The sequence below is a fragment of the Phaethon aethereus genome (genome assembly GCF_964289735.1).
Source record: "Phaethon aethereus genome assembly, chromosome: 1".
Lineage (NCBI taxonomy): Eukaryota > Metazoa > Chordata > Aves > Phaethontiformes > Phaethontidae > Phaethon > Phaethon aethereus.
In genome coordinates, this window is record NC_138575.1 from 151754835 (window position 1) to 151773170 (window position 18336).

The following is an 18336-nucleotide window of genomic DNA, read 5'->3' on the forward strand; positions in this document are numbered from 1 at the left end:
GGGGTTCTCATTTTTTTATAACCTATAGATCAGCGGCAAGTTGCATCCCATTTCCAATTACTACATCATAGTGAGCAGTGTAAAACAGCAAAAACTAATACAAAAATACAATGCTCTTAGTTGGCACTCACAGGAACAAAATGGTCATTTGCTGTGTCCTTCACCTAGAGCCATACTCTATGCTGTGCTGCCGGGAAGAAATGTACAGATCTTTAAATAAAAGTAAATAATAGATAATGTCTCAGATGATAGTCCTATAAATGGATGCCTGTCCCGGTTTATGACTTGAAATTGAATTTCTTGCACTCTACTTACTGCAACTAATTGCTGTGTAGAAAAGGCTCATGCCTGAGACCCAGCTTGTCTCAAAGTCACTTATTTCCGTGGTTAATTTTTGAATAATTATTTGTTCCTGCAGTGCAATCTGCAATGGATTTTTATGTCATCTTTCAGTACTGTTCTGTGAGAACCTCAGCTTTGTTCCTGTATATGCATGAAGTGTTGGGGGAACAAATTACATTTCTCACTGTGATTGACTGCTGTGGAATTATTTGGCTAGGTACCAGCTTGAGGCCCTAAATGTCTGTTTGAGGCAAATTCTATTTAGAGTTGCAATTCCTGAATTTAATTTTGCTGCAATTTTAGAAAATATTACTCATTTGAAATTAATATATGCAGTCTACCCAGTCATAATTGTTACTGCAAAATAAGAATGAAAAGTTGGCATAAAGCATTGTGATTAGCTTTAAAATTTTAATTATTTTCTTCTTTTTATAACTTACATTAATTTTTTTAATTTGTTTTCTGGTTATTAAGGCTATGGAGATTACATTCAAGTCTTTGCCTCAGCCATAATTCTAAACTATTTAATTGCTTTTTGTTTTAAAGCTGAGATGCTCACTAATTTTTATGACTGCAATAGATAGGACATGAAATAGAATACCAGATAACTGCAGTATTTCTGGCAAAAGCCACAACAGTTAAATGAATATGACATTAAGAAAACTCTGATATACAAAGATAGGAGGCACAATGAAAAACGAGAAGCTTTATTATACTTTATCGAAACCAGATTACAAGAGTGGCATGAGGGAAGACCGAGGAAACTATGGACCTGTTTGTCTAACCGCAGTACTTGGAAAAATTACGGAGAAGATCATGCTGGGTGCTACTGAAAGGCATGTAAGGGACAAGGTGTGTCATCCTGTCTTTTGTTTAAAGGCAGGGTTTCTGGTGCAAGATAGCACCAGAAACCATTGGTTTTTTTCCTGGCAACTCATTCGCTAAGTGTTACATGTCTGGTTCCTGTTTTTTGCTTCCACCCAGTGTCAAACTAAATACTTAATGCGAAACCTGGTTTTGCCTTTGTTTTGAAATTATGTTGTTTCAGTCCAACAAATTAGGTCTGCATATCGGCTATTTATTGATCAAATGACAGTGATATCTTCCCAGGATTCAGCTATTGAACTGATAAAGGAGTGAGATTTTTTAAAAAATAATTTTTTAAATTAAAAAGCTGAGAATATTCTTAGCAAATAGAGACACTGGAGCTGATACTCTACCACGATATTGGAATAGGGTTATTTATTGACGTGCATCCTATATTGGTTTTGTCCAGTCCTGGATTCCATGTTAAGGTGAAAGGCCCTTCATCAGCAAGGTTGGGTGGAGCTGCAGTGTTGGGGCATAGAGGGTTGGGGCACATCTTGTGACTTTGTGTACACTGCGCAAGGTCACATAAAACAGACTGAGAGAGAGTTGCCATAGCCTCTGTTGTTTCTGTTTCTTCCTCACCTGGATAATAGGTGTTTTCGTTACTTGCAGCCAATTCAATTGAATATATCTCACTGTTGGGAAAAAGTTTAATTTTTATGTTATTTTTGGCTCTTAATTTCATCCTCTTTCGTCTTTCAAAGCACCAGTTTTCTTCTTTCAAAGTATTTGTAATTTTTCTAAATAGTTAGCCTGTTTTAGTATATTTTAACCTCATTGAATTCTTTTAACTTTTACTATCTCTTATGAACTACTCCTTCTTTTCCCCTTGTTTTGAAAGCATCAGAAGTCAGTGCAGAGTGGTGTGAATTTCAGTGCTATTAAAAAGTTCAGGTATAGCATAGACCTTAAAGTCTTACTGTGACAAAAAGAAAAAGATAAATATGGATTTTTTTTTTTCTGAACTTTTGTGGTTTGGGATTCCATATATCACAGTTCTTTCAGAGAAAAAAGTAGTTTGTGTCATGTCAGTGGAACTCAATAATAAAAGGTGAATGAAGATGAAATGGCTCCTGCCAATATGTATAATTAAGTAGCTCCGATTGTCTTCTCTGTAGAGAAGAAAAATGATATGCTATAATTTAAAGGGAATGTTTGTGGTTTTGTCTGACTGCTAGTATTTGATTTCTTCTTTACTGACGTTGCCATGGTCCTGATTTAGTAACTGAGCATTAATTCTGTGCCGGTTAAAGACAGGACTCTTCTTTGGCTCAAAGCAAGCAATCCTGCATTCATGGCCAGTTGTCTTCAGATCCATTCCATGAAGCCGTTCATCATAAGTACCAACACAAGAAAAGCTGAGCATCTTTGTATTAGGCAATAAGCAACAACATGAGAAGTGTAAACAAATGCTGTAAACCATGACAACATAAACCAAGAGAAGCTGCCAGGCGGTAGTGCAGCCACAGGGATGAGCAGGCAGAACTGGCAGCCAGACTTGACCTGAGACCCCAATGGCTAAAGCAGCTGTCCAGGGAGCAGGTCCCTGAGATAGGGAAGCTTGAACACCTGATTTGGGTTTTCTAGGCAACAGCACACCCATGGGACTGTAGGATAGTCTCAAAAGTACGTCTCACCTGCCATTTCTTCAAAATAGGGACATTGTGCCCTCAGTTGCCATCAGAGGTAGCATACTCAGCTGAGAGGGGAGAGATTTCTTGTTCCCAAGACTGTTTTCTATTAGTGCATGGTGGTCTAATCTAAAATGCAGAAGTAGATCTAGATCACCGTACTGAGGCCTAAGTTTCAAATATGAAATCTAGATTTTTGCCTACATGAGCTAAATGTTTTTCATAGTGAGCAGCTCTTTAGTCAAGAAGAGAAACACCTGGAAAAAGGCAAAGCTAAGAAAGTGAAAATAAATAAGCATGGGCTGGAAGCAAAAAAAGAGCGGTAGATTCTGTGTTCTTGAGTCTGTAATTTAGAACCTGCTGTTTTTTTCTGTATTGAGATATGTGTTTAATGTAGGAATTATGGCCAAGGGCTTTCAAGAGCTGTGTTATATAGGAAATCAGATTAGATGAGGAATGATCAGAAAGTCTCTGCTGCTTCTAAAGTAGTCTAGCCTTAAAATAGATTTGAAGGTAGACTCTTAAAGTGTGTAATTCAGTTGAATTTAGTGGAGCTGTATCATTTTACAGCTGTAAGTGTATCTACTTTGTAGGTCTGACTTCCCAGTAATACACAGAAAATAATGTAGTAGGCTCTTCTAACAAGAAACATGTTTTCTTCATCAAAAGTTTTCCTTCTCCTCACACCCTTTTTCCTTCTCTTCCCCTGAGGAATAAGGCATCCTACTCCAGCAAGCAGTGTTTGCGTTTCCCCTGGGTCCTTTGCCATACTCAGGGCTGCTCAAAGTAAGTGCAAACTGTTGTCAGAATGGCAGGAATAGCTGCGCCTGCGTCCAGCTAACTAGGAAATGAGTGTCTGAATTGTAGGGGAAAGAGAAGCAAAATGCTGTGCCTGGGGGGACTATCCTACTGTGCCCTGTGTGGGTATGTGTGTATGTGGTGTTTTGCCCAGATACGGGACAGACTAGTGCTGTTCCCAGGGGAGTCTCTGACTCACCTCCATCCTATGCGTGGTAAGGAGCTATAGGAGAAGCTGACAGTTAAGTGGGGACAAAAATGGATTACAGCTGTGGATTCACCTAAAGATATTTTGTTAAGAGTTTTGCTGGAAGTGAGTACCACTCAAAACCAGAGAATTTTGGCAGGGTAGATCTCAGTGCTACTGTGTAGTTGGCTGTTACTAATGTTAAGGATCAAGGAAAAAAAAACCCTGGAAAGAACTGAACTGACATGGGTCTGTTCAGCTTTTTCATCTTAAAGGGCCAGAAGGAGAGGCCTGTAACCCGTGGGAAAAGATGTTGTAAAATTTCTTCCAGCAAGTTGCTTGGGGGTGAGAAGTGGAGACTGAGGCAACAAAAGGAACCTTCTGGTTGGTGTCTGCTACAGGCTACCTGATCAAGGGGAGCTGGTTGATGGAGCCTTCTTACTCCAGTTACAGGAGGCATCATGCTTACGGGCTCTCGTCCTACTGGGGGACTTCAGCCGCCCCAACATCTGCTGGAAAAGTAGCACAGCAAGCTGTAGGCAATCCAGGAGACTCCTGGAATGCATTGAGGGTAACTTCTTAAGGCAGGTAATACACAGCTCTACCAGAGGGGATGTGGCACTGGACCTGTTGATCACCAACACAAGTGAGCTAATGGGTGATGTCAAGACTGGAGGCAGCCTGGGCTGCAGTGATCATGCACTGATGGAATTCACAGTCCTGAGGGATATGGGGCAGGTGAAGAGTAAAGTCAAGACCCTGAATTTTAGGAAAGCAAACTTCCAGCTCTTCAGGGAGTTAGTTCATAGGACCGCCTGGGAAACTGCCCTCAGGGACAAGGGAGCAGAACAGAGCTGGCAGATCTTTAAGGATGCTTTCCATGGAGTGCAGAAGCTCTCGATCCCCAAGTGTAAGAAATTGAGAAAGGAAGGCAAGAGGCCAGCATGGCTGAGTGGAGACCTGCTGGTCAAACTAAAGAGCAAGAAGGAAATGCACAGGCAGTGGAAGCAGGGACAGGTATCCTGGGAAGAGTACAGGGATGCTGGTCAGTTGTGTAGGGATGGGGTCAGGAAGACCAAGGTGCAGCTGGTGCAGAACTTGTCAGGGGATGCAAAGAATAATAAGCAGGGCTTCTACAGGTATGTCAGCCAGAAAAGGAAGGTCAAAGAAAGCTGACCCCCTAATGAACAAGACTGATAGACTGGTAACAACGGATGAGGAGAAAGCTGAGGTACTCTACAACTTCTTTGCCTCAGTCTTCACTGGCAGCATGTCTTCCTACACTTCTCGAGGGGATGGCCTGCAAGATGGGAACTGGAGGAGCAAAGTCCCTCCCACTGTAAGAAAAGATCAGGTTTGTGACCACCTGAGGAACTTTAATATGCACAAGTCTATGAGACTTGATGAGATGCATCCCAGAGTCCTGAGGGAATTGGCTGATGTAGTTGCCAAGCCACTCGCCGTGATATTTGAAAAGTCCTGGCAGTCAGGTGAAGTCCCTGGTAACTGGAAAAATGGTAGCATTGCACCCATTTTTAAAAAGGGTAGCAGGGAGGTCCCTGGGAGCTACCAACCTGTCAGCCTCACCTCTGTGCCTCAGAAGATCATGGAAGAGATAGTACCTGATGCTGTGCTAATGCACATGGAGGACAGGGGGTGATTTGAGACAGCCAGCATGGATTCACCAAGGGCAAGTCCTGCCTGACCAACCTAGTGGCCTTCTATGACAGAGTGACCACATCAGTGGACAAGGGAACAGCTACCAATGTCTAGCTGGGCTTCTGCAAGGCCTTTGACATGATCCCCCACAACATCTTTCTCTTTAAATTGGAGACATATGGATTTCATGGGTGGGCCATTGGATGGATGAGGAATTGGTTGGATGGTCACAGCCAGAGGGTAGTGGTCAATGGCTCAATGTCCAGATGGAGATCTGTGACGAGTGGTGCCCCTCAGGGGTCCATATTGGGACCAATACTCTTTAACATCTTCATCAATGACATAGACAGTAGGGTTGAGTGCACCCTCAGTAAGTTTACAGTCGACACAAAGCTGAGAGGTGCGGTTGACATGCCTGAAGGGTGTGATGCCATACAGAGGGACCTGGACAAGCTTGAGGAATGGGCCTGTGTCAATCTAATGAGGTTCAACAAGGCCAAGTGCAGGGCCCTGCACCTGGGTCAGGGCAACTGTCCGTATCAATACAGACTGGGGAATGAAGGGATGGAGAGCAGTCTTGCTGAGAAGGACTTGGGGGTACTGGTGGATGAAAAGCTGGACATGAGCCGGCAAAGTGCGCTTGCAGCCCAGAAGGCCAACTGTATCCTGGGCTGCATCCAAAGCAGCGTGGCCAGCAGGTCGAGGAAGGCGATTCTGCCCCTTTCCTCCACTCTGGTGAGACCCCACCTGGAGTCCTGTGTTCAGCTCTGGAGCCCTCAGCACAGGAAAGTCATGGAGCAGGTCCAGAGTAGGGCCACCAAAATGATCATAGGGGATGGAACCCCTGTCCTGTGAGGAAAGGCTGAGAGAGTTGGGGTAGTTCAGCCTGGAGAAGCGAAGGCTCCAGGGAGACCTTACTGCAGCCTTCCAGTACTTAAAGGAGGCTTCTAAGAAAGGTGAGGACAGACTTTTTACCAGGGCCTGTAGTAGGACAGGGGTAATGGTTTTAAACTAAAAGAGGGTAGATTTCAACTAGATAGAAGGAAGAAATTTTTCCCAATGAGGGTGGTGAACCACTAGCACAGGTTGCCCAGAGAGGTTGTAGGTGCCCCATATGCCCTGGCAACATTCCAGGTCAGGTTGGATGGGGCTCTGAGCCACGTGATCTAGTTGAAGATGTCCCTGCTTGTTGCAGAGGTGATTGGACTAGATGACCTTGAAAGGTCCCTTCCAACCCAAACTATTCTATTACTCTATGATAAGTTCCTTCTCAACACTAGTTGAGGGCAAAGGGGTCCAGGAAGGCTGGACATTCTTCAAGAAGGAAATCTTAAAGGCACAGGAGCAGGCAGTCCCTATGTGCCATAAGGTGAGCTGGCAGGCAAGACGACCGGCCTGGCTGAACAGGGAACTTTTGTTGGAAATCAGGGAAAAAAGGATAGTTTATCACCTTTGGAAGAAGGGGCAGGCAACTCAAGAAGAGTACAAGGATCTCGTTAGGTCATGCAGAGGGAAAATTAGAAAGGCAAAAGCCCAGCTAGAACTCAGTCTAGCCACGGTCATAAGGGATAACAGAAAATGTTTTTAGAAATATATTAGCAACAAAAAGAGAGCCAAGGAGAATCTCCGTCCCTTACTGGATGTGGCAGGGAACATTGTCACCAAGGATGAGGAATAGGCTGAGGTACTTAATGGCGCCTTTGCCTCAGTCTTTAATAGCCAGATCAGGTATACTCAGGGTATTCAGCTCCCTGAGCTCAAAGACAGGGATGGAGAGCACAATAAACTCCCCATAGTCCAGGAGGAAGCAGTTAAGGACCTGCTATGCCTCCTGGACACTCATAAGTCTATGGGGCTGGATAGGATCCACCCAAGAGTACTGAGGGAGCTGGCGGAGGAGCTTGCCAAGCCACTCGCCATCATTTATCAGCAGTCCTGATTAACAGGGGAGGTCGCAGACAACTGGAGGCTTGACAATGTGACACCCATCTACAAGAAGGGCTGGAAGGAGGATCCCGGGAACTACAGGCCTTTCAAAAGCCTGCCCTCAGTGCCAGGTTCATCTTGAGGGTGCTCACAGGGCATGTGCAGGACAACCAAGGGATCAGTCCCAGCCAGCACAGGTTCATGAAAGGCATGTCCTGCTTGACCAACCTGATCTCCTATGACCAAGTGACCAGCCTAGTGGATGAGGCTGTGGATGTTGTCTACCTGGACGTTAGTAAAGCCTTTGGCACTGTCTCCCACACCATTCTCCTGGAGTGCCTTAGACAGGTGCACTCTTCACTGGGTAAAGAACTGGCTGGATGGCCGAGCCCAGAGAGTTGTGGTGAACAGAGCTAAATCCAGTTGGTGCCCAGTCACAAGTGGTGTTCCCCAGGGCTTGGTTTTGGGGCCGATCTTGTTCAATATCTTTATCGATGATCTGGATGAGGGGATCGAGTGCTCCCTCAGTAAGTTTGTAGACGACACCAAGTTGGGTGGGAGTGTTGATCTGCCGCAGGGTAGGAGGGCTCTGCAGAGGAATCTGGACAGGCTGGATTGATGGACCGAGGTCAGCTGTATGAGGTTTAATAAGGCCAAGTGCCGGGTCCTGCACTCGGGTCACAACAACCCCATGCAACACTACAGGCTTGGGGAGGAGTGGCTGGAGAGCTGCCTGGCAGAAAAGGACCTGGGGGTGCTGGTTGACAGCTGGCTGAACATGAGCCAGCAGTGTGCCCAGGTGGCCAAGAAGGCCAACAGCGTCCTGGCCTGTATCAGAAATAGTGTGGCCAGCAGGAGTAGGGAAGTGGTCGTGCTCCTGTACTTGGCACTGGTGAGGCTGCAGCTTGAATCCTGTGTTCAGTTTTGGGCCCCTCACTACAAGAAGGACATTGAGGTGCTGGAGCATGTCCAGAGAAGGGCAAAGAAGATGGTGAAGGGTCTAGAGCACAAGTCTTATGAGGAGCGGCTGAGGGAACTGGGGTTGTTCAGTCTGGAGAAGAGGAGGCTGAGGGGAGAGCTCATCGCTCCTTAAAACTACCTGAAAGGGGGCTGTGGTGAGGTGGGTGTTGGTCTCTTCTCCCAAGTAACAAGTGATAGGACAAGAGGAAATGGCCTCAAGTTGCACCAGGGGAGGTTTAGATGGGATATTAGGAAAAATTTCTTTATGGAGAGAGTGGTCAAGCATTGGAACAGGCTGCCCAGGGCGGTGGTGGAGTCACCATCACTGGAGGTGTTCAAAAAACATGTAGACGTGGCACTTCAGGACACGGTTTAGTGAGCATGGTGGTGTTGGGTTGATGGTTGGACTTGATGATCTTAAAGGTCTTTTCTAACCTTAATTATTCTGTGTTTCTGTGATTCTGTCATAAAACCTGGGAAGTGGTGTCCAGTGTTGTGTCACCAAGACCTGTAAGGAAGCTGCAAGGAGAACAAAACCCTTTTGCCTTTGACATGGCAAAATAACCCCACTGAGTCATGACTAAGAACCTCCCATGCAAATCCATGAAGATTTGAAGAGGGCATCAGGGCCCTGAACCTTGAAAGAGAGAGTGGAAATGTGCTACAACCCAGATTTTTGAATCTTCCACTGGAGGTTATAACTGATCTCCAACACCTAGAACTCAGTGTTAACCTAAATATCTTAATGACTGATTACGTGATGTATATGTAAATAAAGTTATGACCTGCCTTATCACACTCATGCCAAAGATTGTCTGTTTTTTCCATATACATGTTGTCAAAACTGAGTATCTAGCTGATGGGGCAGAAGTGCAAAAGCTTCTTTAATTTTTGGGCTCCCAATCTTAAATATAAAGCTTTTTGCATGTGTAATAGTCAATGCAATATTTGAAAATGCTTATGGATGTTAAAAATTGAATATTTCTTAGCAAGGGAATCTTTCAACATTTTATTAGTTCATGTAGAAAATGTCTTTTCACTGGGTAATACTAAAACAGCTAACACTGAAAACCTGCCTAGAAGAGGAATAGCTCTCAAGTATAAAAACCTTCCAATATAAGATAAGTATGAGTTAAACAAAATTTGACATGATGGACAGAGCAACCAGGTCCAGTGAGGATTTAAGCATAGAGAATAATGGAAATAGTTTTCACTGTTGCTTCAAATAACACAATAACTAGAAAAGCACCTCGTTTCTGGGGGTTTAAAATGGATACTGTGCAAAATAATGCAAGTAAGCGTGAAAATTGCTTGATTCATTGCAGGCATTGTGTCCCTGATCTCCCTGGCTGTCCTGTCCTATGAACGCTACAGCACTCTCACCCTGTGCAACAAGCGCAGCGCTGACTACCGGAAGGCATTGTTGGCTGTCGGCGGTTCATGGATTTATTCCCTGGTCTGGACTGTGCCACCTCTAATCGGCTGGAGCAGTTATGGGATAGAAGGTGCAGGTGTAAGCTGTTCAGTACGCTGGTCCTCTGAGTCAGCTGAATCCACATCGTATATCATCTGTCTCTTCATATTCTGCCTGGTTATCCCTGTGATGGTCATGATGTACTGCTACGGGCGCCTCCTTTATGCTGTTAAACAGGTAAGCTGCTGTATGCTATTGATAGTGCAAACTGCTCTGAGACTTCTGTTGCACTTCTCTTATCAAGTTTGAAGCACTGATGATAGCCAAACAACAAAGCAAAACCAAGTGGAAAAGACCACAGAAAGCCTGAAGGAAGGGGCAGGAGGTCTTCACCAAGTTTTTTCATACTCCAAAGCTTCAAACAGTTAGAACAATCACATAACATCCATGTAGATACTGACTTTGTGGTTTGAAAATATTATATTCTAGGAAAACCAGCATATCTGGGTGAAGGTTGCATTTGTAATGAAGCCAACACACGTTTACCTGTCTATAAATAAGACATCTGTGCAAACATTTCTTCCTCATTTTTAATCATGACATTTTAATTATTGCTCCTTCTTAATCTGTGGAGACCTAACTCTACAGTAATGCAGTTCTATGGCAATTTGCAGAGTTATCCCAGGGATCAGCTTCTCCTTGTAATGCTAGGCCACATTTAAAAGTTTTCTTAAATACTTAAATACTACTACCACCACTACTAGTATGACTGCTACTACGCCAGCTACTCCTCTGACTGGTTTAAGGGCTACTGCAGATATTCCAGAATGAATGTTCCAAAAGACCCTGCCAGGGGATGTGGTACTGTGAAATCTGAATACGCTTGTGACAGTAACGTAAATGGTTTAACAATGAATAATGAGAAAGGAATGAGTGTATAGGTGTTCTCTAAAAAGCAATTCTGTAATATCTTCAGATGAATTAACTAAAGGTGCTAAATGGAAAAAAAAAAAAGCAGCAAATCCCTGAATAAAGGCTCTCAAACAGAATTAAAGCTGGTGTAGTTTACTTTTGGTTAGTCAACAGGAATTAACGTCGTGCCTTTTACATGATTTGTCAAAACTTTCAGAACACTTGAAGCCCAAATGGGAAATCTTTTTGTGGTTGAGCGATGAGCAGGCCAGTAAAATCCCTTTGATGAATCACGCATTAGTACTCCTCTTAATGCCATGCAATAGTAATATGGAAAAAAATTCTCTTGATTGTAAACCTTTAAATTGAAGTTGCAGACTATATCTTGTCCTGGGCAGTAGTGTCCTTTACTTTAAAGACAGTGTCTTTACCTTAAAGAAAGGAACAGGATCTTGGAACATGTCCTACTACTAATACACAGAAGAAACAACTTAAACTTTTATCTCTTCTTTCCTTCAGCCCTCACTGACATTCCTGACAACAGACATCACCCACGACATACAAATGCTTGTATGGGTGAAGCTTCTGTAGCATGTGCTTTAGCTTCTAATTCTAAATGTAGACTTGTGTTATTTTATTCACCTTTTTTTTAAATTCAGTTATATTAAAAGTAGTAGTAGAACTCAGTGATCTGCCTGATGGGTCTTAAGAAGTTGTGGTAAACATGCTGGGGGAAAAAGTATCATAGAAAATATATGTGCAAGCTATAGACATTTTGTATTTAGACATGAAGACTGAGTAGGCTGGATGGAAGACTAGGTTGATTGATTAGTTGACTGTCCAGAGAGCCAAAAGGGAGAAGGAATAGCATTTTCTACAATCGTCTCTCCTCCATCCTCCATGTGCTTTCGAGAGTGATCAGGAAGCCTCTGGGATGCTGAGGTTAGAGAGCGCTGAGAAATTTTATAAATGGTGGAAGTGAAAAAGAATCAAACCTGATCTTGCATAACCTGTTGGAGGGCAGGTCTTAGGGAACTAATACTTGTTAAATGCAAAGGAACTCCAATGAGGGTTAGATCGTCTCTCCTCTCTAAAGTTATTATGACTCTGGGTCCTAACAGCTGCCCAAGCATTTGTGAAGTCTTAAATAGCTAAACCTTAAATTTTTACGGAAAACATCTAATGCTTTCCTGGCATTTGTAAAAGATTTCCTTGATAAATTATATTTCAGCAAAAAGAATCTCAATCAGAAAACTCATCATTCCTCAGCTTTTTGTGATGTATATACCTTGAGTACCATAATCCTGAAGTCTTGCATTTTATAAAATTGCTGTGACATATATATAAATTTCCAAAGACCATATCATGACACAGTCACTGAAATACAGACTTTTTTCCTTCAGTCTAAGATCCTTTAACGATTCTGTAACAAAAAGGGTAGATTATGAAATGCTAAAGTAAGTCGTGTTTCAAACTGGAGAAAGAGATGAGATGAACAATATGCAAATAAAAGTATAGTAGTTCTTATATAAAACTACAAAGAGTAAATAGGGTAATACAAAAAAAAGTTAAGAGAGGTTACTACATCCACTGTAATGCTGTTACTTTCTGGTGTGGGAAAAAAATTCATTACCTTGCAATATTCTGGCCTCATAGGTTAAAGTCCTTCTATGATCCTCTGTGTAATATATTAGAAGAAATGTGGGAGTGTTGCAAAGATAAATGCATTATCCCAGCTTCAGCTGCTTGGTAAATTTCTAAATATGCGTTTCATATTTTTGCAAGATAGATAGAAGTTTTTATGTTAGAGCATTGTAGCCTTAATGCTATTGCACCCTGAGATCAAGAGTGCAGAAGTTATGCTGTTATTAATACTGCAATGTAAATTAATTGAGGTGGAATAAATATGTTAATATATTTGGGATAGTTAATGCAAGGATTGGCACAGTGCCTGCATTTTCTCTTTGCAGGGACAGTAATTATAGGTCTGCTTTTCTCTTTTTCTTCTCTAAATTTAGTCAGGTGCTGGGGCATTCTGTCACTTGAGGCATTAATAGATCCTATGAAGTCATCTGCAATCTGCGTAATGGTAAAAGGCACAAGGATTTCAGCAATATAAGTTTTATAAAAGTTCATCTTTTCAAGGATTTACAAGTCAATAGCATCCCTGTATGAATAATGTTAAGAGCAAATGCCATTAAACAGTATTACAACATGACTGTACTATTATCTCAGAGCTCTTGCCATTTATCAAGTTCAAAGACCCTTAGGAATTGCTCAAGTCATACTCTTTAAAGGTAAAGGTTTTTTTTCCAGAATGCCTTTATCTGGACGCTTGAGTTTGGTTCTGTAGATAGCCTTTGCCGCCATCCTTCTGCGATGTGCTTGGAGAAGCTGAGCTCAGCCTGGCCCGAGAGGTGGGGCAGGTTGAACAAGTCCCAGAGAAAAGTTACCTCTCAATAGTGAGAGCGTTTCAGAGGTGCTAAGCAAAATGATGCTCAAAACAGAGAGCCGAAGAAAACCTGTGGTTTCAGAAGCTGTTAGGGAACTTGGCAGTGCATCAGATTTTAAGACAAGAGAGAAACAGAAATATATATTATTAGATTTTTCTTCCTTCTGAGTCCGTATCGTCACTCATGCTGTCTTGTTTCCTGTTTTTATGAAACCTGTTTTTCCATTCCTGCAGATGTTGAAATTCAGTTTCTTCTTTAAGCTTTCCTTTAGAGATTATGCGTCTGATACCTGTAAGGAGACAGGGGCAAAGTTTTCTCCCTCACAAAATATTATTCACATATATTTTATTCATGCATATTCTACAGAACAAGGGAATGAAACTGAGAATGGTTTATTTCTCCTAGTGCAATTAAATTTTTTTCCCAGTTTTTGGCTTATGATGCTTCTCTATGACTCTACCATTACGTTCCCTCTGGAAAAAATGTTCTTTATGAAATCAGTGCCAGTTGTTTACACTTTGAAAAGTGTGTTCCCAAATGTGGAATTACAGAGATTAGCATTGTGATCACTGTAGCGCAGAAGGCACAATATGATTAAAAACCTCCACTGAGGGGCCCAGAGAACTCATATGAACCAGCCTAATGACAGTTAGTAAAACTTTTAAGATAGATCTCTTCAGTCTGTGTTATCTCCCATTTGCACATAAAAACCCTGCCTGAGGACAATAAGAATCCCAGAAAGTTGTTTCAAGATAAGCTTCCAGGTTTGTTTTGTGGAGACTCTCGTCTCGGCTCATCTCATCTCATTGCCAGTCGTCTTTCATTGAAAGCGATGCCTGAACAAAGCTCAGCAGCTCTTTGTGGAATGTAGCTAGGACATGGAAAACAACAAAAGGGATTGTAAGCAGAGCACAGAGACTTAAACACATACTGTAATACACGTCTGACCATGCAATTCTTGCTCGGTGCAACAAGCCATGTGTCAAAGTGGGCTAAGGGCCAGTGGTCCCACTATCTCCTGGGGTTCTGGAGTAGCTGAACTTGGGACCTGACCTGATAGTACTACTGTGTTGTTTGTTGTTTTTCTTTTTACTTGAGAAGAGTGAGGAAAAAGTAGAGGTGGAAAACGTTTATTACGTTCTTTCATGTCATTACCCCAGTTCTACTTCGACTTTGGTTTTTGACCAAAAAAAAAAATTCAGTGAAAATTTTAAGACTAGCCCATATGAGATAGCAGTTGGCCTTACCAGTATGCCTTGTCCTCCACCCTGTGATGCACCTACTAATGCTTAATTCCTAAGCCTTAATTTGGCCACTAGTTTAACTAGTGACCAAAATGTGGGCTCAGGTAGTGGAATTACCTGACTGTTTCTCTTTACAGCAACTTTTGTTGTTTCTTTTGAAAAGTGCCACATGATTTCTGACTTCCATGTGTCATAGGGGAACCAGATCACCTTTCTTTATCCCATTCCCTGAACCTTTCTGAGTCTTGTCACCTTGTAGGGGAATGGGGACAGTCAGGGTTACGCTGCAGAGAGCTGCCTGGTCCTCTCTCTTTTACTCCTCTTCCAGACTTCCAATTACCAAATTTAGTGGAGGAAAAGTGCTTCTGTCTCTTATTTAAGAAGTATTGCCCCAGAGTGAAATTGTGACTTGATTATAGACCTGAAGAAACTAATTTTGAATTCTGTGTAGTGAGATTTCAACTCTAGTATATTTTTTAAAGCACTGGATATAAATGACAGTGTGTTTGAAATCTTGCATGTCGACAAAGAAAGGCTGAGAGAAAAAGGAAAGAAAACATGTAGGTTTTTATGACTTCTGATTCCTTAATCCTGCTTTATATCGGTACTATGTGGAGCAGTTAAAAATATCTGTAAAAGCAATTATTGCATCATTGTTCATTAAAGTAGTCAGGAAAGGATTATAAAGTAGAAGGATCTCTGCTGTGACTGTTTCCAGTTCTCCAGCTCATTTGGAAACGATTGTTTGTAGGAAGACAACACGTTAGGGCAGAATGCTCAATGATTTAAACTGAAAAGAAATTATCTTCACATCATATGACGAGTAGGATGGAAAAGTAATAATTGTTCCATCATTCCTTCATATGCTTCATATGTCTTTATAGAGAAACTTGATTTTCTGAAAATTTTATCTTTGATCCCACTAAAGTTATGACTTATGTTGAGAAAACTGATAAAGTAATTATGTACCGTCAACTCTATCTTCTAAAAGCTCTAAATAAAATAGGTTTGTAGTCATAGGCCTTATTTTAGAAGCAAAACTCAAAATCTTTCTAGTTATTTAATGAAACAAAGAAGTCCTAAGAAATGTAATTCAGGTGAAGATGAGGTAGACCTGGTCTTTTGGTTCCTGTAGCTCATCCCTTTCAAATGTGATTAAGTACATTTGGGATTTGACTTAATTTCAAATACATTTGACCCTAACTGCATCTATGCTGAGAAAGTCAGCTATACTGACAATCATATCTTGTTATTTTTTTACTCTTCGTTCATAAATTTTATTTCTTCCCATTGAGTCTTCATGTATACTTTCTCTCCTAGCTTCTCTTGGTATAGAGGAAGAATGATAAATAACTTTGCATTTCCTTTTTAAACCTTGCTGTAAAGATATAATAATTACATACAATTCACAAGCAAAGAGAGTTTCAATTTGCATATGAATTGATAGATGTTTTCTGTCACATCATCATGGGGATATGGGAACTTAATTGAAATATAAGTCTCATGTTAGGCTGAGAGAATTGGCATAAATCTCAGCAAAATGCAATGAAAGGGGTCTGCTGGACCAAATGTTACAAAGTGATGTAATCATATAGCTTATAACCAGCATCATCAAGAAAATCATCAAAATCAATTATTTCCAAGTTTTATGTACAGCCTTCAATCAGCACACAGAAGTCAATATTCAGCATCTCCTTACTGGGCAGTTGTTTGACCTTTGCCAGATTCTGCATGTGCAAGCCACTGCACAGCTAAAACACAAAGCTGGTAACAGGCGTTTTTTTTGATTCTGTCATAATAGGAACATTCTGTGATAACAACACTCAGGACATGCAGTTTTATTGTTCAGTTTGGGATTTTTTGGTAGAAGAATGGGCCTGAAATTATGAGAGCAGTTGACATTCCTATATAGTAGTATGTTTTCGCTGAATTTCTGTATTAGTTCTCAAGTAGAAAAGCAAAGCAGATGGCTTTTTTTTTTGTTGTTTCAAAGAGGAGCGCTGAAATCTATATTATGTATCAGTGATCAGTTTTTTGAAGATCTGTTTATTGTCAAGTTTTCTTGGCTTCTGCCGTGATGAAATTTCTCAGAATCCTGTGAGGTGAGGTGATACCTGGAACAGCTATTTTGAAAATTATTAATAAAATGTCATGGAATACTTGGGGAAAAAAAGGCAAAAAATCATTGCTCTTGCCATTTTGTGAGAAGTTAATTAATTGTGTTTAATATGTAATTTGTTTAGAATCAGGTCACAATCTGTAAATGGTCTTACATAAATATAAACTTCTTAGAATATCAACTCTTTTTCTGTTTCACATTTTTCAGATCATTTCTGTAACTGCCGTCATCTCTCACAGACCATGAGTCCCATTGCCTCCTTTTTTCCTTTACCCTGACACCATTTTTTGCAAACATAGATCTCCTGCTTTCTTCTTTCAATGAAGAGGTTTCCATAAAATTTTTCCTTTGACAGTTTGAAAATGCTGTGAATATACACATATTTTCCAATGCTTTGTAATGATGGTACTACTATTCCAACTCTACAGAAGGAAAGCATGTAGTATTTAGAACTGTGAGAATTTAAGGCATTTTCAGCATCTGTGTAGTCTAATTTTTTTGTCTACATTCCTTCTGTAGCGAATAAAGAAAATCACATCCAAGGAGGTTTTTCCCAAAGTAGACAACTTTTGTCATCTGCAGACATATGAGTCCCACTAAAAGAAGTAAATTGTTGTATTACAACTAAACAAGGAAACACTTTCATCTTGTGAAGAGGATACAGTGTATCAATAATTTCTTTTTTAAAAAATAGTGCCTGTTTAAATTCTTTTTAAAAAATGGTATGATAGTAAAATGATTAGCCACTGTGTCATTGTTATTTAATGCCAAGTCATAATATAAAATACAAGCATAATATAACTATTGAAATAAAATCTGTAGCATTTTGACACTGGATTTTGGCATTCAATTAATGAGGACTTAAAAATACTCGTTTTCACTTTAATAAGCAATTTTCAGTTGTCAGCATTTCACATTTCAGACAGTTCTATTGTCATATTTCTGTTCAAGGATATTACAATGAAGCAAGCACTGACTATTCCTGTTAGCTGACTTTTTATTTTTTTAAAAAAAATGGGAAGCCTGCTGGAATAAAAAGTTGCTTTGATTAGCTCAGAGGAATATTTACGAGCATGCTTAATTTTTAAAGAGCTAACTTGTTCTTGTACTCTTTCATAATTATTAGGGTTTGCCCAGGAGGTGAAAAGATAGTTATGTAGCTATCACTAAGACAGTATAAATATAGCGTTGATTTTTGGGGTTCACTGCTTTCAACTGTAAAAAGATTTTAGTTTTGTGCACTACATTAATGATACTTTTTATTGAAGTAGTCTGTCCTAAGGGCACAAAATCCAGTGTTTTCTGTAACAGCAGAGAAAAATGTGAAACCCTGAGAAATAAAGGAGATAGCTAACATTTTTTCTTTGTGTATAGCTGCAAGGTTTGTAATTTCAGCATCTCAGCTTTCAGGAGAGTAAAGGCATGGTGAGTCAATCCGATGTAAAATACCTGTCAAAGTCTTTAGAGATTTCAGCTGCTGTCAGGTCTTGCATACACACATGGCTGGCCCATGGGTGATGGGTATGTTCACTCAGCGTTGTTCCCTGTATTTCTAATTAAAAAGTGTCAACTGATTGCTGAAGGACATGTGTCCAGATTAGTCTTCATTTTTTGAGGTCTGAGCAGGCTGGAAAGGAAACAAGCATGAGAAAAGATTATGATCATCTTTCCCCTTTGCTTGCATAAGCATACATCATTAGTTAATTGTTTATATTTTGCAGAGAAGCAGTGAAACAATGTTGGCATAAATCAGGCACTGTACAGATTCATTGTAAATCAAGTTAATGGCTGGTCAGAAAATAGGATTTCATTGGGTTTGCC

The 18336-nt window shown here is 40.8% G+C and overlaps 1 protein-coding gene across 1 annotated transcript in view; it reads left to right on the top strand.

Annotated features, from left to right (window-relative positions):
- Positions 1-18336, top strand: part of LOC309407968 (pinopsin-like) — a gene marked incomplete at its 5' end in the record, with an annotated part of 92699 nt that overhangs the window by 19740 nt on the left and 54623 nt on the right. The window contains one exon of the mRNA XM_082003654.1: positions 9699-10024. Coding sequence (XP_081859780.1) covers positions 9699-10024 — 326 coding nt within the window. The remainder of the gene's footprint in view (positions 1-9698; positions 10025-18336) is intronic.